The sequence below is a fragment of the Suncus etruscus genome, chromosome 2, assembly GCF_024139225.1.
Source record: "Suncus etruscus isolate mSunEtr1 chromosome 2, mSunEtr1.pri.cur, whole genome shotgun sequence".
NCBI lineage: Eukaryota > Metazoa > Chordata > Mammalia > Eulipotyphla > Soricidae > Suncus > Suncus etruscus.
The window spans coordinates 5,655,743-5,682,781 of NC_064849.1; the positions used below are offsets into that span (position 1 = coordinate 5,655,743).

General features: G+C 60.4%; 2 protein-coding genes across 2 annotated transcripts in view; one reads left to right on the forward strand and one right to left on the reverse strand.

Moving 5' to 3' along the window:
- Positions 1-3,485: 3,485 nt before the first annotated feature.
- On the reverse strand, positions 3,486-8,310 carry TEKT4 (tektin 4). Its single transcript, XM_049767978.1, has 6 exons — positions 7,516-8,310; positions 6,749-6,819; positions 6,355-6,498; positions 5,857-6,079; positions 5,203-5,357; positions 3,486-3,738 (listed from the first exon to the last, which is right to left on the reverse strand). The coding sequence occupies exons 1-6, from the start codon at positions 8,173-8,175 to the stop codon at positions 3,522-3,524; spliced, it is 1,470 nt and encodes a 489-aa protein (XP_049623935.1). The 5' UTR covers positions 8,176-8,310; the 3' UTR covers positions 3,486-3,521.
- Positions 8,311-15,849: 7,539 nt separating this feature from the next.
- The window catches only part of CACNA1H (calcium voltage-gated channel subunit alpha1 H), a 33,011-nt gene continuing 21,821 nt past the window's right edge, over positions 15,850-27,039 (forward strand). The window contains exons 1-4 of the mRNA XM_049767958.1: positions 15,850-16,109; positions 25,881-25,992; positions 26,267-26,400; positions 26,578-26,675. Of these exons, the coding sequence (XP_049623915.1) occupies positions 15,850-16,109; positions 25,881-25,992; positions 26,267-26,400; positions 26,578-26,675 (604 nt within the window). The remainder of the gene's footprint in view (positions 16,110-25,880; positions 25,993-26,266; positions 26,401-26,577; positions 26,676-27,039) is intronic.

Sequence of the window (27,039 nt, forward strand, 5' to 3'; positions counted from 1 at the left end):
AGAAGCTGCCTTGTCTGGGAGTTGGGGAGCCCCGGGCACTCAGATGTCTGCGCCCTCTGTAAGATCTGGGGTCCGTGTCTGCCTGCAAGTGGCCCCAGGACCTCGGGCCTGCCCCCCCAACTCCTCCGTGTGCCTCGGAGCTCCCCATGGCCATGCTGGGGAACCGGCTGTTCCCAACACCTTCCCCTCCCCAGAGCAGATGGCTCCGAACCTGCCATCGATTTCTCCCACTGAGTCAGCGTTTGCCGCTTCCGCACGCACCCAAGTGCAGGCAGGTCCAAAGGCAGTTCCTGAAACAGGGCCGTGTGCGCATCTCGCCCAAGTCTGACATATGTGTCCATGTCATGCATGCCTGTGTCATGTGTGTCTTTCACATGTGTGCTGTATGAGTGTATTCATGGATCATACAGGTACCTGTATGTGTCTTTCCAAACATGTGTGTGTCCTACATGTGTCTCATGTGTGGCTCGAGTGTTGCCTAAATGGGTGATTTGCTATGTGTTTTACATCTGTGCATCGGTTGCATTAGTCTGTTGTATGCATGTGCCATACATGACCATGCCATGTGCATGTGTGTGCCATATATGTACACATGGCATGTATGCATGTGATACTGTCTATGGAGGGAAGCCTAGACCCCTTTTATGGACGAGAGATGTGCCACCCCTGTAGGTTGCATAGCAGCTTGATATTCTCACAGACTCTCGGTGGATGCTCACTGCTTCCAGAAGTTTCCAGAACCTTCAGGAGCGAGGTGGGTTGCTCTAAGTAGCCCTCTCAGTTCCTGCTCAGTTCCCACAGAGCTGGATGAGAGCCATAAGTCTGGGGAGACTGAGGACAAGAGTGTCTGCTGTGGGGACAGGTGTGGAAAGTCCTGGATGCACATGGAGGGAGCCCCTGGGAGATATGTGGAGCGGGGAGGGGAGGAAGGGGACCCAAGCCAGAAGGTGGAGGGGCCTGGAGTATCCCCAAGCTTTCAGCCTACGGGGCTGTGTGTGGGAACCAGTCTGGCTTGGTCGGTGGGTAGCCCCCAAACACTGGTCTGTGGAAGCTGCTGTCCCACTGGCTGAGTTGTGGGCCCAGGGCAGTGCCAAGCAAACACAATGACAGCCTCACTTCTCTTGCACTGATGGGTTTTATTGGTTTTTAGCTCGCTCAGGAAATCGCCCTGCTGTGCTGCGGCACTGGGCAAGCCTGGGCAGAGGGTCTGTTTGCTGGGGCTGGGGTAGGCAGATACCCCCCAGGCAAGGTCCCAGAAGCAGGTGAACCAGGAAGATGTCTGAGGGATAGATCGGAGGGTGCCCCTGGGGACCCTAGAGCTGGGACCATGGAACCAGCCCCCCTGGGGTGTCCTGGAGACTGACCACTGAAGGGTCCCACAGCACATGAAACCTAGGGGGGGCTCTGACTGGGGAGGCTTGGCCTTGAGGCCCTATGCTACCCAAGAACCCAACAGGCCCCCCCCTCTGGAAGGTGGGTTCCCCCATACCCCTCACCATGCCACCCACTTCTGCCCAGGCCCTGCCCCCATAGCACCCTGTTCCTGGGTATACCAGGTTTTCCAGCCCAGGAGCACTGAAGCTCCACCCGTTGCCCAGCACCCAGCATGTCTGGAAGAGGAGTGCCAGAGGTCAAAGTTCTGGGGGACACTAGGCAGTTCTGCAAGGGTCAGAAGGGGAGGTCCCCTACAGCAGCCCTTCCCCATCCTTGTATAAATATGGGGGTGATGGCTGTCAGGGGCTCAGCTAGCCTAGCAGGGACCTGGGTTGGGGGGTCTGTGGTTGGGGTGATCCAAGATTGGGGGACCAGGTTAGAGGGACTCTGGAATGGAAGAACCTTGGGTTAAGGGTGCTGGGTTAGTGGGTTATTGGTTGGGGGTGCTTGTTTAGTAGATGCTCGGTTAGGGGTATTGAGTTAGGGGTACTGGATCAGGGGTATTGAGTTAGGTTTGCTGGATTAGGAGGTATTGAGTTAGGGGTACTGGGTTAGGCGAAGTTGGGCTGGATGGAAGCTGGGTTAGCAGTGCTGAGGTAGCGAATGCTGGATTGGGAGGAGGCTAAGCCACTAAGCTTGGAGTTGCAGCTGAGTCCCAAGGTTGGGGGTCTGGTGGGCATTGCTCAGCCCTGCGGTGGGTGCAGAGGGGTGCATACAGACCCATCCTAAGGGGACTCCTTCCTCCAGGGCCATGGGGGCTGATTCCCAGGAACAGGTGGGTCCTGCTTCAGTTTCCCCACAATGAGGAGGCACAGGAGGAGCCCCTGTGAGTGCCTATCCTCTCCTCCCTCCCTCCTGCTTCTTGCCCATATTCTACTGCCTGGAGCCTCAGTGTCCATTCATCCAAGTCCCTGAGCTGAGCCCTCGGAGCTTGCGGGAGGGGACATATGGCACCCAGTCTCCTACTCAGCTGATGGTCAGGGAGGGTGCTTAGGGGTGGAGCATAGGCTTTACCTGCAGAAGACATCTCCAAAAGGAGCCCTGAGCACAGAACCTGGAAAAGCCCTAAGTACAGTGGGTGTGACCCAAACATGCATCGTCCTGGAGTGGCCCCAACTTCACCCATCCTGGCCAGCTGGGCTGTGGGAGGTCTCTGGGTGCCTAGGGTTCACCTCATGAAGGAGGGTGGGAAGCCTGACAGGCATCAACAGCCCCTTTGAGGCTGCCTGAACTGGGGGCAACTATGGCCCCTACACTGGGCTGCGGAGGAGTTCCAACCCTCCAGAGGCGGCGATGGGTAGGAGGGGTTCTCTGGGGTCCCTGCACACAGTAGCCAACACTGACTTTTTCTCTGGGGTTTTTGTGCTCAGCACCCACTTTTTCTAGCCTACACTTGCCTTTGCTGTTGGCTGCCTGACACTCACTGGGCTACTGAAACCGGGCTCTCTCCGGCCCGTCCACCCCTAGAGTCAGCACCCCCAGGTCTCCCAGGACCTGACCACCTCCTGCCTCTAAAGAGAACACATTTTGTGGGCGAGCACCAGCTGCCCTTCAGTCTCCCTCTCCTCCCCCCTCGCCAACACGGCTCTGGAGACGGTGACCCTCCCAGCTGTCAGGGGAAGCTGCAGTAATGGGGCCCAGCCGTAACACCTCTCCAGGGCGATGATTACCTCCTGCCTCTTAATGGACCTTGGCTGAGGAGGATTGTGCCGGAGAGGCTGGCAGCCGGGTGGCATGGAGACTGGCTGGAGTGCGCGGGGGCGGAGTAGCTGGCGGGTCCTGCAGAGTCAATGCCCAGCCTGGGGGGGGGCATTTCCATCCAGGGCAGTGGACATGGGGTCGCGCCTACATATGCCTGACTCATGCCCACCTCAGCCAGCTGATGACAGAGAGAGGTGTGGAACCATGGCCCTGGGCTCTGCCTGCTGCTCTCAGACATTGTGTGGGCACTGGGGTGGGGGGGCAGCTGCCTTGAGGGACAGCTGACACTTCTGCAATTGACCTATGATGCCAGGAGGGGCCCTTTCATGCTCAGCTAGAACCCCATAGACTGGAAAATGACAGCATTTTATTGGGGGACCCGGGGCTCACTCGTAGCCAGACAGCTGAAGCACGGTGGGGTACCGGGCCCGGTGTGCCAGGCACTGCTGCCGGTCGATGCACAGGCTGTTGGCCTTCACCACCATGTCCTTCTCCAGGGCCATGCGCGTGTCCTCCAGGTTGCGGAGGGACTGCTCTGCTTCCAGAAGCTTCTCCTTTAGCGCTTCTAAGGACACATTCAGCTCCTCTACCTCACTTGTCAGCCTGGGCAAGAGCAGGGGGGCCTGGTTCAGAATCTACCCCTCCAGGAAGGGTGGCTCAGACCCCCGTACAAAGATCCAGGAGGACCCCAAAGGACAGACTGAGGTCACGGCCTGTGCAAGACACCGAAACTTCAACCCTGTTGGGCAGGACCTTGACCTGGGGGCTAGGACTGAAGTGGATACACTTAGCTTCTTTCTCAATCTTGCAACCAGACAGGCCCACTGGGGCAGTGAAGAGGACCCTTTGGGAATAGGTGGGTGAGTTGGGAATGCCCTGAGCACAAAAGCCCTTGGGAAAGGATAGATTCCCTAGCCAGGGACAAGAGGACCCAAGAGATGGGTGCAGGCTGTGTGGCCCAGGGCTCAGGAATTCATTACTGTGGGGCCGGAGAGATAGCACAGAGGTAAGGCTTTTGCCTTGCACACAGCCAACCCAGGATGGACTGGGGTTTGATTCCTGGCATCCCATAGGGTCACAGGAGCGATTTCTGAGCGCAGAGCCAGGAGTAACCCCTGAGTACCGCCGGGTGTGACCCCCCCAAAAAAATATTAATCACTGGGAGGCTAGAGCGATAGCACAGGTGAAGGATGCTTGCCTTGCAAGCGGCCAACCCGGGTTCAACTCCAATCCACAGTATTCCATATTTTCCTGGTTCCCCCACATTCTCAGGCAGCTGAAATGTTTCTAGGTAACCCCTGAGCATCTTAGGGTGTGGCTCAAAACCAAAAAAAAAAAAAAAAAGGAAGAAGAGGGGTCGGAGAGATAGCACAGCAGTAAGGCATTTGCCTTGCATGCCAAAGGACGGTGGTTCGAATCCTGGCATCCCATAGGGTCCCCTGAGCCTACCGGGGGCGATTTCTGAGCATAGAGCCAGGAGTAGCCCTTGAGCGCTGCCAGTGTGATCCAAAACAAAAACAAAACACACACACACGGGCCCGGAGAGATAGCACAGCGGTGTTTGCCTTGCAAGCAGCCGATCCAGGACCAAAGGTGGTTGGTTCGAGTCCCGGTGTCCCATATGGTCCCCCGTGCCTGCCAGGAGCTATTTCTGAGCAGACAGCCAGGAGTAACCCCTGAGCATCGCCGAGTGTGGCCCAAAAACCAAAAACCAAAAAAAAAAACAAAAACAAAAACAAAAACCAAACACACACACACACACACACATAAAAGAAAGAATTTATCCCAAAGGGATGCTGCCATGGGCCACACAGAGTCCACCCCAGCATGGAGAGCGGTTCCCGGCCCGCGGGCCGCAAACGGCCCTTCGTACAACATTTTGTGGCCCTGCCCTAGAGGAATCTTTTTTTTTGTTTTGTTTTGTTTTAGTTGTTTGGGTCACACCCCCAATGTTCAAGGCTTACTACTGACTTTGCACTCAAGGATCACCCCGACTTTGCCTCCTGCGGCCCCCAGGTAAATTGAGTTTGAGACCCCTTTAGGGGCTGGGACTCGGGCCTTGAGCACCTGAACTGGGCGATATCCCGGCACAGCTCCACGTTGGGCCGCTGCGAGCGCTGGTACAGGCGAGTCTGGGCCACCTTCAGCGGCGCCTCCTTGCCCTTGATGGCCTGCTTCAGCAGGGCCACGTTGTGCTCCTGGTCCGTGATCTCCCTCAGCGTCTGCGTGGGCGAATGGGCCGACTGAACGTGGGCGCAGCGCCGCCACCTGCCCGCCCCAGGGCACCGTACAACGGGCTGCATTGTGGCAGGTAGCCAGCCAGGGCCAGGGCCAGGGCCAGCGCGGGGCGATCCAGCTGGGACGAGAGGAGCCTGAAGACATGCACGCCCTGATTGCTGCAGGGGACGAACTTGGCCGCGCGTGAAGCGGGATGAAGGGCGCGTGGGCGCGGTAGTGGTCTTTGCAAAAGTGACAGCGTGGGCTGTCAAGGTCCTGGACGTGTGGGCGGGGCCATGTTGGTGGGCGTGGCCATGCTTGAGGGCGGGAGGTTAGTGTGGGCGGGGCCTGTCGAGGAAAGGGCGGGCATTATACAGTGGGCGTGGCCTATTGGAGGGAGGGCGGGCACTTGCCGCGGAAATGGCCCTGATAGGACAGTTGTGTGGGCGTGGTTTGGTTGTGGGCGTGGTTTTTAAGTGGGCGGGGCCCGGCTAGTGGTCCAACCTTCTGCAGGTGATATTCCAGCTTGTGGCGCGCATCCTCCAGCTCCTCGCAGCGCTTCTCCAAGGCCAGGTTCACGGCGTCGCACTGCAGCCGCAGGTCCTCGGCCGTGTCCCGCAGGATGTTGTCGATGAGCTCCCGTAGTTTGACCGTGGCCAGGCGCTCGCGATCCGCACGCTGCAGGATCTCCTGGTTGAACCTCGCCCAAGTCTCCGGTGTGGAGGCACTGAAGGAGGGAAAGAGGGTGGTGGGGTTCCTCGAGGTGGGGGTGCTGGGCCACTTGGCAGCATCTCTGGCCCACCCAGCCCCTCTGAGATCCAGGTGCCCAGTCTCCCCACTGCATCCGGACTCAGCTCCATCGGTGGTGTCCATGCCTCCCTGTGCCTTCACCACACCCCGCCTCTGACCCTGCACCCCTCGGGGCTGTGATGGATGGCCACTACCCCCACGAGCAGAAGAGCTGGAGCTGCCAGAGAGGACCCCAGGGCAGAGCCCACCCACCTCTCCTCAAAGGCCATCGAGTGCGGGTGGAACTGGACCTCCACGCTGTCGTTGTGGTATCGCGAGCACTTGTCGTCGATGTTGTATGACTCGGCCTTGTCTGACCAGTTGATCTCGCATTTCTCCTTCTGCTGCCGGTTCAGCCTAGGGTACAGGTGGGACCCCAGGACAGGTCAGGGGTACAGAGCACATAGCCCCTTCACACCTGCGTGGGTGCCCCTTCTTTTCCTCCCGCACTCCCAATGCTCAGAACCTCCTGTCATATGCTCAGCCCATGCTCTGCCCATCTGGAGCAGAGACACACACACACCCCCCATTTATCCTCAGGCAGGGCTGAGGCCCAGGCTGGTACTGGAGTGGAACATGTGGTCCTTCCTCTGGGGTGGTCACACACCGGATTTGGTTCACAGCCTGCACAATGGTCCTCTTCAGGAGTTCCTGGATGTTTCGGATGAGCTCAGCCTCCTGTGGGGGAACCCCAGTACTTCAGGGCACCAGAAGAGCCCAGGGCAATGTTTGGGTGGCTCAGCAGGCATCTGGCAGGGGGCAGCTGGACGGGGATGGGTGCTGACTGGTGTCCATCCCATGGCTCCCTTCATTGTCTCTTGGGGTTCCTGCTCACTGGTGAGTCCCTCCCTGCCCAGCAGATGACCCTGGGGTCATTCCTCTGTGGGCCTGGGACAGAGTCCTGGACACTTGAAGCACTCAAATCTCCAGGGTAGCCCTGTTACAGTCTAGGCTTGACCTGTCAAGCTGAGCCTCAAGGCTAATGACAGATCAGAAGTCACCTTTCAGAGCAGGTGCTGCAGCTGCCCTGGGGGCCCCATTCTATCCCTCGTTCCCTGAGCACAGATGAGCTGTTTGGGAGCCTGATGCCCCCCACCCACTCACCAAGTTTTGTGGTATCTGCCTGTGTGGACAGCCCAGGAGCAACACAGAACCCTGGAACGAAACCTTGGGGGTTATGACCTGGGGTCCATGTGTCAGGATCTGGGAGAGAGAGATGGCCCAGAGAACCCTGAGACAGGATGGGGATATCTGTGGACATCTGAGAGAAAACAGGAATGTCTGGGGACCCCTGAGACAAGATAGGGGTGTCCGGGCATAGGGCATCTGAGGACCCCCAAGACAGGATGGAGGGATACCAGGGCCCCCCAGCACCTTCAGCAGTTCCACCTCCACGGAGTCCCGAACCAGGTCAGGGTGCTGGCGGCGCTCGCGGTGCTGCAGGTTGTCAGTGGCGATGGAGAAGGACAGGGCCGAGTTGTCCAGCGCCCGCTCCAGTCGCCGCTTCTGGGCCAGCAGCAGGTGGGTCTCGGCCACCAGCTCATCCACCTGCCGCTGGAGCTCTGACTTCCAGCTGTGCATGTCCTGCAGGCGGGCGCCCACCTTGCGCGTGGAGTCCTCCTGCGTGCGCCGTGCCAGCGCTTCTGTCTCCGACGCCAGCTGGCGGCTCTCATGCCGCTGGCGCTCAGATTTGTCTCGGTCGCAGAAGGCCTGGTAGTAACGGGCATATGTGTTCTGGTACCATTCATTCTCCAGGTACTTGGCTGTGCGGAAGCCAGCAGTGGCCAGCCCCGAGGATGTGTAGGCACCCGTGTTGTGTGCCACCTCATGGACCTTCGGGGGCAGCTCGCTGGCAGGCACTGTCTGTGGGGCCTGCTGCCTGGTCAGGAGCACGTCTTGCTGCCCATCGGGGCAGAGCAGGGGTAGGCTTGCAGGTGCTGTGCAGGGCAGGAGGGCCTCTGGGGCCACAGAGTGCCCATAGGACGCCATGACTCCTTCCTGTCTCCTAGGTACTGGACACAGTATATGAGACATTCCGTTGCTGGGCAACAGGGTTCTGACCTGCTTCCGTGATCTCTTAAAGGGCTAGACATGCCCCCATTCAGTGGGCACCCACTTTCCCACACACAAAGCCACTATACCCAGGTTCGTGCCACCAAGGGCTTGTCACAGCCAGACTGTGGCAACCATATGCTGACAGCATGGTCTCTGCCACCTTTCTCTGTTCTCTGGGTCTGCAGAGCTCAGCCCACCTGGCCCACATAGATGCCCACTGCAGTGGCAGCCTTGATTATTAGCCTCCCGGGGAGCGACTGGGGGGAGGGGTCCCTCACCTGAAGCTCTGGGTGGGTTTTAGGGGCATCAGCTCTCCCTCCAAATCTGGCACTGCCCCATTCGGACAGCAGAGGGCGCCATTGGCCCTGAAATGCTGCAGGGCCCTTTGTCCTCTGGTGATTTTTGATTTTTGGTCTAGACCGGCCAGCCCCGCCATCTCTTGGACCCCTTCCCCCGCAGTATTCTTCATCATTGGAACCTCAGGCTCCTGCTCTACACGCCGCTGTTTCACCTGTCTGGATGTTTCCAGATATGCAGATGGTCAGGCTCGTAATGACCACTGAAGTGGCCACATCTGGGTTTGGGGTCTGACTCTGCAGGCCCTGAAGTGACCTCACAGACTCAGCTCTCTGCCCTTGGGCTCAGATGGAGGGATGCCTAGTATCACACCCCATGGTAGGGCTGGCCCCCACTGCCTCTCAGGTTCCACAGGCAACAAAAGACTCAGCCTCAAACTGGTCCTCTGGATTCGGCCCAGACCAGCAGGTCATACTCCTTTGTTGTAAACTGAGGCAGGAAACCTTTCCCATGCACACACAGTTGTAGGAAGTAACTTGTGCCCTGAGACTCCTGGAGTGTAGTCCCCATGGTGGGGTGGTGGCAGATTGTGTAGGTCCAAGGTCCCTCTTTGCTGGTCCTGTCCTGCCTAGAGTCCTCCAGGGCTCTGCTCCCCTCCCTGACGGAGCCTCCAACTGAGCACTAAGGAAAGACCCGCAGCCAGGCCTGACCGGGATCCTGCTTTAAGTCCTGGAAGGGAGGGGTTAATGGGGTACACTCAGGCAGAGCATGAGACTGAGCCCTGGAGAAGACTGCAGCAACACAGTCTCAAAAATATTTGGGGGCCCAGAAAAAAGAGGGGTGAAGGTTCAGGCCTTGATGACTAGCCATAGTCTGTCCAGCCTGTCCCCAGTACCCTAGGGTCTGAGCAGCCTCATCTCCAGTCCCTGCTTGGCGGTCACAGGAGAGTTCCCCCAAGAGAAGGGTTTTAGGAAATCTGCCGCCCCTCCTGATGCTGCCCAGCGCTGACCTGTGTCCTGTTCAGCTGTGCCTCCCATATCTCAGGACCTGCTGTCTACATGTGACAATTTTTCGGTGGGGGCCCTGGGTGGGGGGCCTGGGCATCCTCCGCTCCTCATCCTGCTCAAATCCCCACTTATAAGCACCACCTTATCTCCAAAGGCTCCTGCAATGTCCCCAGAACAGAATCCAATATGGGATTAGCAAGTGCACAGACCAGCAGCTAAGGTCAAACTCATTTTTCAGAGGACGAGGGGTGCGGGGCTGAGAATGTGTTCAGCCCTCTCCTAATCCACCCAGAGCAGGGCCGCCTGTCGCTGGGGACCACAGAGTTGCCCTGTGACCTCACCCACTTGGTCCCCAACATCTCCTGGCCCATTTGTGGTGAGGTCAATGCAGGCTGAGAGGCTACTTGCCTGTTGGACCCTGCTCTCCCTCCTACCTTGGAACCCTAAGGCTGACTGGCCTCTGTCTATGTCCCCAAGACTTTCCCAAGGGCTTGAAGAAGAAGAATGAATCAGTGGGGTCTTAAGCCGTAGGCTTATGGGGTCTCCAGAAAATCGGGGTGAATGCCTTGTGATCCAGGGGAACTGGGGGTAGCATCACCCTAACAAGGGAGGGGACAGGCAGAGAGGCTCAGGGTCCCTGTCACCCCCTCCATAGAGACCTTCGTAACCCAGGGAGGCCCCACAGCACTTGCCATCCTCCCCACAATTCTGCTTTCAGGCAGGAGTACTCCGTCCACAGATTCCTTCAGGGACAGCTTCCTGCCCCCACCTCCAGGGATCTCCCATCAGCTGGGGGTGGGCAAGGGCACAGGTCCTGGGGACACAGATGGGACGGAGCTGGCTGGCCAGGGCCTCTCCTGCCTGGCCTAGCCAGAGGCTGCAGATGGCTGAGATCACTGGCCAACAGCAGTTTCCATGGCGATGCGACCTCCAATTCCTCCCACGCGAAGCAGCCATCCCGAGGGTAGGGACGAGGGGGTGTAGGCCCAGCAAGGTCCCCCCAAAGCCATGCCAGGGTCAGGGGCTCCCCCATGTGGTCAAGGCTGAGGCTGCCCAAGAAGTTCAGGGGCTGAGGCTGGCCACTTGGGAAACAATCAGGCCCTTGGCTCCTCAGAGGTGAACAGCACCTGGTGGACTCCCTGAAAACAGTGTGACCTCAAGGGGGAATTGAGCTCATCAGGCCATCCCCCGCAGGCTGGGCCCTATCATGAGGCCCTTTCTCTGCCCTTCAGCTTCTGCCGGAACTCCTTGGAATGTTCTAGAGACCCAGGAAATTTGCTTGCTAGGAGTTAGGAGTATCCTGACAGAGCCATGGCCATAGGCTGCAGGTCAGAGGCTCTGGACAGTCTGGAACTAAGACCTTTGGGGAGACACAGATCCTGGTGGACACTGGACTGGGTTAGGGGTGCATGGGTGGGCTGGACCCTGAGTCTAGACACTGCAGGCAGGTTTGAGTAAACAGTGGTCCCTGCTCATCCCCTCTCTAGGGCTGCACCCCCAACTTTCTCCTGCCCTCCTGGCCTGTCCCCCTCCCAGCTGGTGCCTCTCCATCTCCAGGCCACCTGCTCCCATAGGAAACTCAAAACCTTAGGGGGAATCAGCCAAGCCTGATTCCTACAGGATGGCCCCCTCCCAGGGCAGGCAAAGGCTGCAGGCCCTTGGCCCCCTCCTACACCCCTCCGCATCTCCCAGAGTGGAAGGCTCATCACTGTCACGGATGCGAGGAGGGGAGGGAGGCTGGACCAGACGCAAATGCGTGGTGGTTGCCAGGCAACCTGCTGCCGGCGAGCCCCGCGCCCACGCAGGCCAGCCTAGTGCTTGGGCTCCAGGCAGCACGCTACCCAGTGGCCCCATGACCACCCTCAGCTGGGAGATGGGGGCACCCCAGAGAGCCTCCAATACCCCCAGCCTTGAGGTAAGGAAATTGAGGCACTGGTGGGGGTGCTAGTGTGTGGCTGCCCAAGGCTGGCCAGGCCCCTTGGAAACTGGACACAGCTTCAAGGCATGAGCCCCATTAACTGTAACAGACCACCCGCTGGGGCCCCACCATCCTCTCTCTCCTGAGGTCATCCTGGTGGGCCAGCCAAGGACCCTCCCATATCCCGAACTCACCCTCCCATCCCAATCTGGTAAGCCTGGCCATGCCCAGTGGAAGGACACAGCAGAGAGAGGTGGCACAGCGCTGGCCCGGGCACATATACATGCCTCAGAGCTTCCTTGGCATCCTCTCAGTGCAGAAAGTGGGGGCTGCCCTCTCCCCAGGAAAGAGGCCAGTGTGAGTGAGGGAGACCAGTGTCCAGGAGAGAGTGATGGCAGGAGACATGCCCCCTATTGACCCGCTTCCCCATTTTTCTGTCCCCTGATAGAAGCTTCGCCGTCCACTGTGCCACCAGCAGGGCCTGGGTCCCTTTTTGCCTTTCCTCCCTCTACTCCGGCCAGGCCCGGATTCTGGATAAAAGGAAGTTTGGTTCCCCCAGAAACGTGGCCTGGCTGTGGGCTGTCTCCCGGCTCCAATGTCTGCAAGACATCAGGGGTGGCCCAGCTGACACTCTGCAGACACAGCTCAGTGCTGCCTTGTGGGGACCTGCCTGCAGGCGGCAGGGGGGAGGGCGCAAGACTGGCCCCTGCCCCCCCCCCACTGCACAGAGGGAGCTGCCTGCCCCCCTGAGCCTCCCCGGAGCCCTGCAAGTAAGCCCGTATGCCTTCTGGGAGCTGCACAGAACTTCCTTTCCCAGCCTGGGGTGCCTCTACCCACCCCCCACCCCACCCCGTCTTCAGGACTGTCTGCTGCCTCCCAGGGCCGCCTACTCCTGTCAACTTCTCCTGCTTCAATATTTGATCCAGTTAAATATTTAACTTCTTCCAAGTCCCAATTATCACCGATCGATTCCCGCTGTGGTCGTGGGCCCAGCCAGCGCCGTCTGTGCTCCCCGGAGTGCCTTGTAGGATTGGGGTGTATGGATGTCCACATAAGGGGATGTGGATTCTCACTGTGGGGGAGGAGAAAAGGGTGCCCCTGGTGTTCCAGACCCCATTCTCCCCACACTGGAATGGACCAGCACCTCCAGAAAGGGGCATGGGGAATTCTGGGGGTGAGATTCGGGGATGGGGTCTGAGACGGGTCAGAGGAAGCAATGTCAGTCTAGACACCAGCCCTGAGCACTATCTGTCCCTCTGAGGGAGGGGCCTGCCCCCCCTCTAACTCTCCTTTCCTGGTTCCCTCCACAACTCGGGACAGTTTCCTGCATGGCTTTGGAGAGAGTCTGGGTCAATGGCAGCCTGGATCCCATGTCTAGGGTTCTTTGTAGAGATGCCCCAAAGAAACACGAACCCTGCACAGTCTCAGGGATCTTCCCACGGCACCCGGATGTGGGTGGAGGGGGTGCCCGAGCTGGTCCTGGGGGCCGCAGGAGTGGCCATATGTGTGTCTGGTTGCAGGGACTCTGGGAGGACGTCTGGCTTGGGGCCTGTTTCTCCTGCCCCGGCTGCTTTCATATTGTTGGGAGGTCACACCTGGTGATACTCGGGGATTACTGCAGTCTCTGATCTCAGGGCTCACTCCTGCAGTGCTCAGGGGACCAAATGAGAGGTTGGGGGTCAAACCCAGGTCAGCCAGGTGCAAGGCAAACTGTGAGACTTTGAATAGAACTTTTTTTTTTTTTTGAATAGAACTTTTCTTGCTTCATTTTGCTGTGCTCGTGGCCTGTGAGTCTGGGGTCTGGCTGAGCCTGGAGGTCCCCCGCATACACCTGGGGGTGGGTGGGTGTTTGACTCTGGACTCCACCTGGCTGAGTTCTAAGCTCCTACTTCTTTTCCAGCAGGTCACAGGATAGTGCCAGGCTGCCTCTCAGGGGAAACAGCTGGTCTGAGGCTCCAGGTGCTTGGGGCCCCCCGGGGGTGGGGTGATCTGATAAAGGGAGGAGTTTGAGGATGGTGACACAGGATGTCAGCTCCAAGCCCTGGGCTGTGGGCAAACAGCTCCACATCGGAGCTCCTTGATAGGCCTGTCTCTGATCATTTCAGCTCCTCTGTGGGCTGGAGGGAAGGTAGGCTGGAGAAAAGGGTCCAGGCTGGGCGGCGAGAGGCTGCAAATCACAACACCATGAAAGCTCCGAGGAAAAGACACACTGGGGTGTCTTGAGTGTGTCGGGATTCTATTGCTGCTCAGTCTCCCTGTCAGCTCTAGGGGGCTGTGGCAGACTGACAGATTCCGCAAGAGATGAAGGACAGAATGGAGGACACAGCCTAGAGTGGGCGTGGCAGGAAACCAGGGTCTGTGCACCAGGCTGAGCTGGGCTGTGCATGTCTCAGCACAAACCTGCTCCTTCCCCCCCATGTTAGGGTCCCCGGATCCCCAGCAGTCTTAGCTCTCACCTGCTGCACTGAATGCTGGAAGGGGGCTCAGAGGAGTTGATAGCACATGGTGTAGACCAGACAAGCTCTGAGAACCTGCAAGGTTTGGTCCACGCCTCAGTTAGAGACCCTCTAACCAGCAGCCCATCTTGCTTAGAGGAGATTTTGAGAAGTGTGTCTCAATCCCCTGCCCCGAAACAGTCTGGCTCTTCTAGAATTGGCTGCCCCGGTGGAGGGGGGGCAGCTCTTTGCTGCTGTGCTCCTGACCTTCAGGCCCCTGTCCTGCTGCCTCATCCTGTGTCCAGGCAACAACCAGGGCCTGACCACTGAGGTGTGCGCACAGCACAGGACACCAGCAGACTGGGCTGGGGTCGCAGGACTCTGCTGTCCAGGGAGCCAAGGTTCCTGCAGGGCTGGGACCAGACCCCCATTGGCAGCACTGGGCAAGCCGGCTGACCAGCTCTCCAGCCTGGGACATGCCGGGGAGCAAAATGAAATCCAGGGACGTTAAACCAAGCAGGAGGTGAAAACCAACTAAACCTGGAGGAATCAGCAGTGGAGGCTTGTGACTCTGAAACTCAGCGTGTGGAGTGAAGGGTGACGGGGAACAGAGGCACCGCAGCTGCCCTGAACTGCCTGGGCACCCAGCAAGCCCAAGGGGCTGCTGTCATGCTAGGGATGTATCCCCAGGACTAGGTTCAGCAGTGGCAAAAGATCCCTCTGTCCCAGCCCCTGGCAGAACCCTTCTTGGCCACCAGGGACCCTTGCTGCAGCCACAGGATTGATGCTCAGGAGTTGGCAAGGGGCAGGGGACCCCTTCTGCCATCATGAACCTAGGCTGCCCTGTCGGGAGGGAGACACCCTCACACACACCCCCAACCAGGGAGCAGAGCCTGCAGGGGACCCAGGGCAGCAAGGGGACTCCAGGGCAGTGTCCCAGCCCGGGGGTTGCCAGGGGGTCCTCGTCCCCCAGCCAGGCGGTGGGTCCCAGAGCGGCCAGGGAGGCACTCGGGGAGACAGAGCCCAGGAGTCCAGTGCCGCCTAGCTTGGGGTGGGCGGGGGTCTGCTCAAGCAGGGCGTGGCGCATCCTCGGAAAAGGGGGCGCAGTGTGGGTGGGGGGCTGCCCCACGCCGGAAGTTCCTGTGCGGGCGCGCGTGTGTGAGCACTGCGAGGTGCGGGGAGGGCGGATGCGCGCGAGCCCCCTCCCCCGCGCCCCGGGACCTCGCTGGCCGTGGGGTCCGGCCGCCCCGCAGTGGGGGCGGGGAAGGACGCAGCCGCGCCCCGGGGAGGGAGGCGCCCGGGGGTGGCCGGCGGACGGGAACCCCGGCGTCCTCGGGCCTCGCCGCTGGGGGAAGGGAGCGCTCCGGCGCGCGCGCCCGGGTGGGGCGGGGCGGCCCCGCCTCGGCACCCCCCGCCCGCCGGGTCCCCGCAGGGGCGCCCCGGGCCCGCCCCCCGCAGTCCCCGCCCCGCGGCCCGCCCCTCGCCGGCCACTCCGAAGTTTCCAGCGCGGCGCGCGGCGACGCTCCCTCGGCACCGCTGCGCTCCTGGGTGGCCCGGCGCTGCCCGGCCCGCGCCCCCCCGCCGACGCCCCGCGGTGCCCCTCTCCGCGCCGGGGCCGCCCGAAGCGGGAGCCGGAGCCGGGGGGCGCGGGCCGGGGGCGGAGCGCCGTGCTCGCCCGGCCGCCGGTGACCGGCGGGGCGATGCCCGCGGGGACGCCGCCGGCCGCCGGAGCGAGGTGAGACCCGGCGAGGACGCGCGCCCCGCCGTGCGCGCCCGGGACCTTCTCCAAGTTGCGCGCCCGGGGCGTCCCCCGGACACCCCGGACCCCGCAGCCCGGAGCCCCCGGCGGCGGGGGAGGAGCTGGCGGGGCGCGGGGCCGCACGCTCGCCTCCCAGCCGGGGAGACAAAGGCGCCGTGCCTCGCCCGGCCGACCCGCTCCGCTCCGCCCGCAGCGCCGCGGGGCCCCGCAGGTGCTCCCCGCCCGGCGCCAGCCACCATGACCGGGGGCGCGCCGGCGGCGGCGGCGGCGGACGAGGTCCGAGTGGCCCTGGGCGCGCCGCCCTCCGGCTCCAGCCCCGGGGCGGCCGAGCGCGGCGCGGCGCTCCCGGAGAGCCCCGGGGCCACGGAGCGCGGCGCGGACGCGGGCGCCGACGAGGAGCCGCGCGTGCCGTACCCCGCGCTGGCGGCCACGGTCTTCTTCTGCCTCGGGCAGACCACGCGGCCGCGCAGCTGGTGCCTGCGGCTGGTGTGCAATCCATATCCTTCTGGGGTGCGGGCGAGGGCTAGGGCGCGGTCGGGGACCCCCCGGGGCTGGAGCGAGGGCGCGGCCGGCGTGCGGGGACCCCCCCGGTGCGTGGTCCAGGCGCACCGGGACCCGGGACCCGCGCGCCTGCGGGTGGGTCATGGTCCCGGGAACGGGAAGCGGCGGCGGCTGCGGGGGACCTGGACGGACCCGAAGGGGAGCAAAGTTTGGAGCCGCTGTGTCGCGCTCGCTCGGAGCGCGTGGGGGGCGGGCGCGGTAGGTCCCTTCTCGGGAAGAGGCGCTGACGTTAGCGCCTCCCTTCCCTTCTCTTTCTTCCCTTCCCTTCTCCACTTAAGTCATGCGCAGCTGGGGGTGGGGGGCAGGGAGGGCCGGTGTCCCCCAGTCCAGCTCCCAGGAGCAGAGGATGGGCGCGTGAGGTGGGACAGGCTGCGGGGACCAGCTCCCCTGGGGCGCAGGCCGCAGCAGGTTCCCCTCCTCTGGCTTCCCCGTACACCCCCAAACCCCACTGCAATTGGCTCTTGGAGACAGACAGCCCCCTGCCCCCATGCGAGGTGGGCACGGGTTGGGGTAGGGTGGGGTGGGGTGGGACCCTGCCCCTGCCCGGAGCGCGCCTCGCCTGTCAGTTGGAGGCCAGGCATGAGCGATGCGTGTGTCCGCCCCGTGTGCGCCCGCTGTGCGCCAGCCGGCCAAGACTCTCCCAAAAAAAGTCAGAGCTGCTGTTTCTCCTGCCTCAAACCCAAACACCGGCTGGCGGATCGGATTGGGGGGGTTCCAGGGGGTTGCTCCCAGTCCTGGGATGTGAAGGGTGTGCGCCGTGACCCTGCCAAGCCCGTGTAGGCCTGGCCCTTGTGGGGCCACTGCGGTGGGCAGCCAGCGGACAGTTTGTTCCAGAGCCGCCTCCGGCCTGCGCTTCCTCTCACTGACAGCCCAGAGTCTGGCCGCTGGCCCCTTGGGGGGAGCGGAAGTTTGAGGGGCTGCGTGTCACTGCATGCCGAGGTCTGGGCCCTGTGGCCCTGCCCGCGGGAGGGGCTGTCCTGGCAAAGGTGCGGCCGTTTCTGGAGGGTCCCTAGCTGCAGACTTGGGTACAGCGTTCATATCTGTGCCCCCACAAATTCTCACCACGCCACACCCCCTTCCAGACTGGAACCTCTGCACAGCTGGAGATGGGGTTCTGGGGCCCCCATGTCCAGCAGGGTGGGACCAACTCACTCTCGGAGGTGTGTCTGGGGGGACCCTGAAACTAGCCGGGACCCCTGGGACAGCTATGTCGGGCTCATCCCGAGTGGGCGCGCCTGAGATGTCTGGGTGGGACGTGGGGAGGCTGCCCTGCTCCCTGGTTTCCCTGTTCTCTGTTTCTGCTCCTGCCCCCCAGAGCTGAGCTCCAGTGACAGCTGGAAGGCAGCAGGCAGGGGCCCTCCTTGTCCTGGAACTTTTCGGGGGGCCCAGGGCGGCTCGGCTACTCCCTCCCTGCTGCTTTCCAGAGCCGAGATCGGCTGAGCTTTGGGGGCGACTGTTCAGCACCCACACCCGGTTATTTATAGCGGCGAGGTGGGTGGCATCTGTCTCCGAACCCGCGGGGCTCTTCACCCTGCTGGGGGCGGGGGGCGGGGCAGGTGGGCTGTGCTGGCTCCAGGAGGGGTCCCCTGGAGAAGGTTGGGGCTTGAAGGCTAAGGACGTGCCAAGGTCATGGCGGGTGCATGAGCCCCTCCCTGTGTCTGTGGGGGGTGGCGGGGAGCTGAGCCATGCGTGTCTCAACCCCATAGACCGAGGTGAGGACAGGATTCCTTCCAGGTTTTGGAACGGAGCGAGAGCGGGGCACCCCTTTCTCTGAGCCTGCCCTCTCCTGCCTTTTCTACCAGGGCCTGCGCTAGCTGATCACTTCTGGGGTGAGGAGCAGGCATGCACCCTGTGAAGTGAGGGGGCTATGTGGGCTGAGTTTGTACTGGTGCTTTTGGGGGGCCCTGGAGGTGATCAGGGCTGGGGTGTCTGATTCGTAGCACCTTATAGTTTGAGTGGCTGCGGTGTCCTGGCATTGCTGCAGCTAGGATAGGGGTGCGGATAAGCACATGGCTGGACCTTTAGGAGTTCTGGTGCCAGGGACAAATGCAGCTCTGGGGAGAGACCCAGTTCCGGGTCAGAAAGGAAGGAATTTGGGGGAGAGACCCCACTTCAAATATCCTCCTGGAACCTGAGTATCAGGTCATACTGGACACACGGCATCTCCACTGTGCTCCAGTCTCTTCCTCCTTGTTCTGGGGTCCAGGAGATGGCATTGTCCCCCGCAGGGAGTTTCATGAGACCTGGACACCCTTAACACAGGCAGACAGCGGGATGGGACAGAGCAGAGTGGAAGCTTTCCCCTAGGGAAGGATGTTCTGGCACATGTTGGGGGTTCTGCAGCTCAACCCTGCTTGCTTGGTTAGCTGAGGCAGGTAAACGAAAGAATTAAATCAGAATGCTAGGGTTTGGAGAGCAGACTCGTCTTCTAGTCATGCAGCCTTCTCTGCATCTGTCAGGGTGCCCAGGGTGAGTGGTGGGGAATAGGGGAAATCTGTTGCTCAGCCTCTGTCCTGCGTGGATGTGAAAAGATTTTTGGGGTCCTCAGGAGCACCCCTTCCCCTGAGTGATGCTTTCAGGCACTGGGCCAGGTCCCAGCCCAATACACAGCCCAGAATCTCATTTCTCAGGTCTGGAAGGCAGCAGGCAGGGGCCCTCCTTGTCCTGGAACTTTTCGGGGGCTTGGCTACTCCCTCCCTGCTGCTTTCCAGAGCCGAGATCGGCTGAGCTTTGGGGACGACTGTTCAGCACCCACACCCTGTCTGGGTCAGCACATGGCAGTGTCAAGCCCAGTCCTTGGATGTGTACCCTGGGGCTGCTCCCGGGAAAGCAGGGGTTAGGGGACACTATTGTAGGGGTAAGGAGTGGGGGGGGGCTCCTGCAAGGGAAAAAAGTGGGAAGATGTTTCTGCAGGGGAGAGGAGTAGGGTGATACTCATGCAAGGGTGAGAAGTGGAGGACATTCCTACAGGGTTAAGGAATGGGGGCAATTCCTGCACGGGAGAGGAGTGGGGGGATATTCCTGCAGGATTGAGGAGTGGAAGAATGTACATGCAGGGTTGAGGAGTAAGGGGTGCTCCTGAAGGGGAGAGGATTTGGGGACCCACCTGAAGGGGTAAGGAATGGGGGATGTTCCTGAAGAGGAGAGAGGGGAATGCTCCTACAGGGATGAGGAGTGGGAGGACACTCTCGCAGGGGAGAAGAGTGGGAGTCCTGCCCCTCCTGGACAGCCTCAGCCACAGCCTGGGGTGCCCCTCTCCTACTGGGGTTCTGGTCCTTCCCAGGGAGGCCCTGGTGCCACCTTTTAGATATTTGAGCCCCTGTCCTTCTCGGTCCTCTGGCTTTCCCTGCACACTCGACAGACACTATGCATCCTCTCTAGGGCTTGGTTCCCCTCGGGTAGGAGAGAGGGAGTGAGGAGAACTGCCGTGTCCCCCAGCACCTCTGGGTTGCACTGGACTCTCTGTCCTATACCGCATTCCCTCCCGTGAGGAGGAAACGGCTCTGCATCTCCTGCTGTGTCAGCCCAGGGTCCTTCCCTCCCAACCCATAGTGGCCCCTGCGGGTCCCCAGGAGGACTCCAGCTGGGCCTGGGTTTGTCTCCGGGACGCCCACTCTGATGGCCTGTGGGTGGTGTGATGGGGCTGCGCCCCTAATCCCATGGCGAGAGAGCAAGCAACCCCGGGACACCCCCCGCTAGGCTGCATGTTGGTGGCGGCGTCTGACCCTGGAGGATTTCAACGCCCACACTGGAATAAAAAATTATTAATGAGCTTGGTGCTGTTGCCATGGGAACCTGTTGCTAATGAATCTCTGGGGTTTCCTCTACCTTGGCCACGTGCGAGGCGATAGCAGCCCCATAAGACATTTCCCCCCCTTACTGGATTGCCATGGAAACGCTGTCACTAATCTCAACCCTGCCCGTTGCATAAGGCACTTAGCACCTCGGGGACATCAGAGCCCACCAGAGCTCAAGCCCAGGAGCTGAGTCAGGGGACTGCGGAGCAATGGGTCCAGGATCCTGCCTGCTGCCAGGCAGTGAGGGGCACCAGAGGTGGTCCATTGGGCCAGAGCTTGGGCCCTGAGCTGATGATTCGAGCCTGAGCGAGCCTCCTCCCTGCCCCTGTGCCTCTCCTCCCTGCATCTGTCCTTCACTTGCTGGTGGCCCTTTGCCTACCGCACAGCAGCTTTCTCTGACTGGCTGGGCTGGGAGGTGGTCACTTGGGGCCAGAGACACCAACACCAGTGTGCGTGCCCCTCCTTGTGTGGCCCTCTGTTCTGGAATCAGGAAGTTTTGGGCTCATGTTCGCTTGGGGGGAGTTTCCTGCCTGTTTGAAATATGGCCTGCGACTGGTGGGAACAAGGATTCTTTAATTCCTAATTTAGACTGTTTATCTGTGGCTCAGAGTTGAGCCTCCTCCCGCTGCCTCCAGCTGCCTGGGCACAGGGGGCACAAGCGGAACTCAGGACCAGGGTCACACCAGCCCTCTCCCCACAACTTCCAGACCCTTCCATCGTCCATCCTGGCCTGGGACCGCTCCCCCCTACAGGAGTGTTGAAGAATTCAGGGGGGGTCAGGCGTCAGGCACAACTCTGAGCTTTTCCCTAAAAGAGAAGGGGAGGAGACAACATGGATGCAGCCAAAGATTAGATTCAGGACCCCCTGGCTGACTCTGAGTGCTCTGCTGGGCTGCCCATGGCCCCAGAGCAGGTGCTAGGGCCCTGAGTGACAGCTCCACTGACAGCCCTGGGCTTCAGCATACAGGGGACCCCGTGCCCCTGGCTCTCAGCCAGTGTTATCCTTGGCTTGTACCTTGAATTACTGTCCTGACTCTTCTCTCACACTCAGACCTGCTTCGCCTGTCCTGGGGGGTATGAAGACAAAGGCAGACAGGGAGAAGGGACAGAGCTGCTGAGAGTCCTTGAGCATCCCTAGAGAGCTCTGTGCCCCCTCCCCGGGACCCTTCTTGAACCCCCTGCCCCCCACAGTGCTTCTCAGCGGTCCATACTTAGCAATGCTTGGGAAACAGGATTGAAAACACACATGTACATGTAGAGAAAAGCACATGCACACACACACATGCAGAAACATATAGCCTCATGGAAGCTTCTGGAAATGAGGCTGGGGCCCAGCTCTCATATGACTGTATTCGGGTCCTGTGGGAGCTTCCTCCAAAGCTGCTGCTCCCTGCGGCCCAACGAGGCAACCTTGGGACTTGGGTGGGGTCTGGAAAGGAGTCTCTGCTGGGGGACGCCCCAAACTCTTCAGGGCAGCAGCAGAGGGTGGGTGGGAGAGACTGGTGGTGCAGTGGTGTAACAGGGCAGTTATTCCCCAGCCCTGAGCCTGACTCAGTCTTGAGGTGCAGGCGCCTCTGGGGTGGGTGTCTCCATGCTCTTTGCTTAGTGGAATTTGAAGGAGATATGGGTGATGCTGCAGCAGGTGTCGTTGAAGCAAACCAAACCCCCAATCAGTATCCTTAGCTTTTTTTTTTCGCTAGGAAGTAACTTTCCAAACATGAAACTTGAGGTTGTGGTGACTGTAGGCTGTGAGGGGTTCCAGAACCAAGGGGTCAGCAAGTCAGCAGGGTCCCAGCCCAGTCTTTACCAAATGCCCTCTAGGGATGGTGCCCAGCAGCAGCAGCAGCACAGAGCGGGGGGCTGGGGTCCAGAGTGTCATGTATGAGCCCATGTGGCATGACGGACCCTCCCCTCCTGCCCCTGTCCCTAGTGCAATGCCCTTGTCCTCTGTGTCTGTCCAAGAGCCCGGCTCTCCTATGCCTCCAAGAATACCACCCAAGTTACCAGGTTATGTGCTTAGGGGATTCATCCAGACGTGCGTACAGAACTGGGGGTCAGGAGAGGCCTACCGCACCCTGTCAATCAGTCACATGTGGACCGAGAAGCTGAGGCTCTACTGAGTGTGGCCAGAGAAGGGCCCCTGTGAGGTCTCTGGGTGGGAGCTGGTGATTTCCACAGTCATTGCTCCTCAAGTAGTTTTTTATTGTTTCAAACCACACCCAAGGTGCTCAGGGCACCCTGTGGAATGCCTGGGATGGAGACCTGGTGGGTGGTAAGCAAGGCCAGCGCCATCTCCTGTGCTGTTGTTCTGGCCCCAGCTGGGGGATAGAGGAAGTGGCTGTCTCCTGGGGCTCCTCTGGCATTCTCCCAGGCCCCCCTTGTGCCAGTGTCTCTCTGGCAGACTCAGCTGTGTAGGCCTGAGCATGGGGAAGGATCCCAGCCCCAAGCATGGGACTTGTTGGGCTGAGACACAGTGTGGAGCCCCTTGGGGGTGTCTGGGGCTTGCCTGAGTGTGGGAACGTACAGGAGGGCGGATGACTAGACGGTCCACAGGCTTTGTCCAGCTGTCGCCACTATTTATAACACCAGGACAACCTTGGTGGGTGCCCTGGCTTAGGGGACCCCGAGAATAGGCAGGGGCATCCTGGGAAGAGCTGCTGCTGCCCCTTCAGCTTGGGATCAGCACCCCTGAATCCTGGCCCTGACTGGTCAGGGGTCTTCCAGCTGGAGGTCAGGGATCCCCAAACAACCCCCCACTGCCACCCGCCCCTGGCCAGAGATGCCTGGGAGAGGCCTGGCCGCTCTCTCCTGGGGTTGTCTCTGGGTTGGCTGCGCCTGGTTCCTTCTGTCCCCTCCCGGCTCAGCCATGCTGGCTTTGGTCTGTCTGCACTACTCCAAGCAGCCTCCCTGTCTGGTGACGTCAGGAAGGCAGATCTCAGGGTTCCCAGCCAGCTCCCACTCCTCCAGCAAGACACTCTTAGCTTCCCTGACACATGGAGTCCCCTTTGTCCCTTAGCCGCCCAAACGGCAGAGCTGCTCTGAAGCATAGGCCACCTCCTCCTAGCAGGTTCTGGATGATTCTGGAAGGTTCTGGAAAGTTCTGGGAGGTGCTGGCTGCCGATGTGTGACTCAGCACCATCTTGGTGATGGGTTCTGGGGTCAGGTGTGAGGCCCAGGCAGGTTCATGTGAGGCTTGGATACAGCTTTTGGCCCCTGGGGAATCCTGCTGCTGCTGTGAGGCAGGACAGGCCCCCGGTTGGCCGCTGCATTCCCAGCGCTAATCTGGGCTCCTGGCAGCTGTGGCCCGAGCACGGGTGGTTATTTCTGGCCCTGAGAATTCCTGCCCCAGGCAGGGCCCCAGGGGGTAGAGGGTAGGGGTGTGCCATGGCTCCCACCCACGCCTTTCCCTCTGGGGCAGGGATGCAGCCCCTTGGGGGCCTGGCTGTGCTGGGGACAGGGATCTTGAGCCACAGACAGCTGGAGGTAGGTTTTGGGGAGCCCCAGCCCAGCCTTGAGTCTGTAGTTGCATCTTGAGCCCTGAGTCCTCAGGTCCGACCTAGAGACCCCATGGGAGATGGGGGTGGAGGAGCAGCCTGGGGTCCCCTCATAACCCTGACCCCACTCTGCAGGGTGTCCCCCTGTCCTGGGTCCCAGGTCTCCCCCAGGTCATAGAGCTCTGGCCAAGCTGGGCAGAGTAGGCTTACTGCTCCCGCCTTGCTCAGGACTGTGGTGGATGGGGATGGGGCAAGAAGGGCCCATGGTCTTTTCTGGTCACAGGAGGAAGGGACACCCCTAAACTGGGGGCAGGGCAGGGACTCTGTTGTGTCTGTAGGGACCACTACAGGGCCATGTGGGGGCCTGACCACCCCCCCAGAGCCCACTCTGGGGGTTCCACCTAAACCTGACCGGCAAAGGAGGCCTGAAGAGGAGTTATCAGCGATGGTCCTGAGCTGAAGTCCTTCGGGGTCTCTCGTACTGTCGTGACCCCCCTGGACTCAGGACTCTTGTCCAGTGCTCAGAGCAACCTATCACTGACCCATCTTTGGGTGTGTGGCCCCAGCAGACCTTAGTCAGCTTTATTTGGCCATTGTCCATTCTGACCTTGACCCTGTGAGTCTAGGCCAGCCGCTGGGGATTGAGGGATGGTATAGGGGTCCCCCACCTGTGAGAACTCCAAGCTCTGTCCCCTGCTTCTCTTCCTATCCAGGCATTGGGAAGTCACTCCAGCACCAAGGACAGTGACTGGCTCTCATGGTACCAGCCCTGCAGGGGAGCTACTGAAGGCTGGACTGGATGTGGGGGTCCATTGGGTGCCCAGAGCCCTTCAGGCCCTGCCAACAAGCTCTAGAGCTGGTGGGCAGAGCGCAGCAGGCCTGGGAATTTGTGTTGGGGGCCCACATAGTGGTCAGGGAGATTGGGGTGCCCAGGCCTGATGACCTCTACTTCAGCTATTGTGGGTCCTCAGATTTACAGATGCCAGTGCCCAGGAGAATCGGGTTCAGAACCGAAAGGGTGTTTGCTAAGACCCAAAGCATTGCCTGGCGCTGCTCTCCTAAGCAGCTGGTGCCCACTGCTGCCGAGTTCACATATGCTTCCCTCAAATGGGCACAGACAGTCCCAGGTCCCTGAAAGAAGACAGCCGGGGTCCTGGAGCAACTGCATGGCCGTCAGTGGCCAGAGTCTGGCCGAATGTGCTGGGCTACGGGCCTGGACCTCATGTAAACCCATATCTCCTCTAGCGCCCGAACATGGACCACTTACTCTTTATTGAGGTCCAGATCTGGGCAGTAGGGCCAGAGAGATGGCATGGAGGTGGGGCATTTGCCTTGCATGCAGGACGGTGGTTCAAATTCCAGCATCCATATGGTCCCCCGAGCCTGTCAGGAGCGATTTCTGAGTGTAGAGCCAGGAGGAACCCCTGAGCACTGCCGGGTGTGACCCAAAAACCAAAACAAAACCAAAACAAAAAAAATACAGATTTGGGCAGTGGAGCCAGGCCAGGCAATTTATGAGATATGGGGCCTGACCCATGGGGCTCTGATTGTAAGGGGCCCTGTCTCTCTCCCTCCTCCCAAACGTGGCTAACTGCGTACCCACCTCCTGACATCATCCATTCGAGTAGAGTCCAAGCAGCTAGCATGGGGAGTCCCTGTGGGCAGAGACTTGGAGGGGGAACCCCAGCCCAGCCCCTTTCTTGCGGGTATGTGCGCCATCTGGCGGTCACTCCTGGTGCAGCAGGAACCTCAGCTCCTGTCTCTGTCCTAGGCAGCACTTGGGGGGTGGGGGACCCGGTGCCCTGTGGGTTTGGCACATCCTAGATACCGCCTACTTGCCAGAGAGACACTGCCAGAAATTCACTTCAAGGTCGTGTGTGTGTTTTGTTTTGGGGTCACATCCGGCGGTGCTCAGGGCTCTACTCAGAAATTGCTTCTGACAGGCTCAGGGGACCATATGGGATGCCAGGGCTTGAACCTGGGTCTGTCTCGGGTCAGCCCCGTGCAAGGCAAAGGCCCTACCGCTCTGGCTCAGGGTCATATGTATTGTGATCATCAAAGAGCTGAGATAAGGGCCTCTGTCCCTTGTGACCAGAGCTCCTTTCTTCTTGGGGGGGGGGTGTCTCGTGTAAGTGGGGAGACTATGGGCACTATGAACACTATACGTGGGCGTCTGTTGCTGTAGGAGTTCGGGCTAAGACTACTAGGGTGTGGAGAAGCTTGGTGGAGAACTGGGCATCCAGGATCTGCCTGCCTCTGGTTGCCCTGTGAGCATCAGGTGCCAAGGCTGGTGTGGGGTGTGTCTGGCCCTGCCTAGGCGACTGGGCTCAGAGTTTGTCCCTCCAAGCCCAGAATAGGAGTAAGTTATCCCCGGGCCCTGCTTTTCCTCCCGCTCTGATCCTTAACACGGAGCCACGTGGTTCGAGCACGTCAGTATGCTGGTCATCATGCTCAACTGCGTGACCCTGGGCATGTTCCGACCCTGTGAAGATGTGGAGTGCCGCTCGGAGCGCTGCAGCATCCTGGAGGTGGGCTGGGCGCGGTGCATGGGGAAGAAGAGAATCTAGGATGAGTGATTGGTGGGGAGAGTCATGGATGGGGCCAGGAGAGTCACTGATAGGGTGACGAGCCGATGACTGGTGAGGGGACTCGCAAGGGAGTCCAGGAGAGTCATTGGCACAGGGAAAGGCTGACGATTGGTGAAGGAGAGTCATAGGTGGTGCCAGGGACTGATGATCACAGGCAGGGGTCTCCTAAGGTTCCTTGGACCCGCTCCTCACACCCAGACCTGTTGCTCTACAGGCCTTCGACGACTTCATCTTCGCCTTCTTCGCGGTGGAGATGGTCATAAAGATGATCGCTCTGGGCCTCTTCGGGCAGAAGTGTTACCTGGGCGACACCTGGAATAGACTAGATTTCTTCATCGTCATGGCGGGGTGCGACCTCACCCGCTCCCCTCTGCATCCCCGAGCATCCTGGCTGCAGCTCTACCCCCCTCGCATGGGTCCCCAAGATGAGGGAGGTGCTTTAGAGAGGCCTGGGGTAGGGCCCGGGGTCTGTCCACCTGCAGGGGTGGAGGACACAGTGCTCATCTGAGTGCCTCTGCACCCCAGCATGATGGAATACTCTTTGGACGGGCACAACGTGAGCCTCTCGGCCATCCGGACCGTGCGTGTGCTGCGGCCCCTTCGCGCCATCAACCGTGTGCCCAGTGAGTTGACCCCCGGCCTAGGCCAGTCCTTGGGTTCCTGCCTCAACTTGCTCCAGTGCCTGGGGAGCAGCACCTGCCCCTCTCTGCAGATTAGCCGCTACATTTCACGGGGCCACGGAGCTGGAGTTAGGGTGTTGTAAATGGCAGTCAGCTGGGGGCTTCTCAATGCATCTGACTATAGAGTCGTGATACTTTTGTCCCTCAGGAACCAGAAAGGGTGGACACACTTGAGGTTGTGGCCTCGCCCTCCAGGGCTCTTCGCAGCTCATGCCCAAACCTATACAATCCTACGGCTATGCCCAGACCAGCCTCTGCTCCCCTGCCCATCATCAACTAAGGGAAGGAGAGTGGATTCTCACAGCCG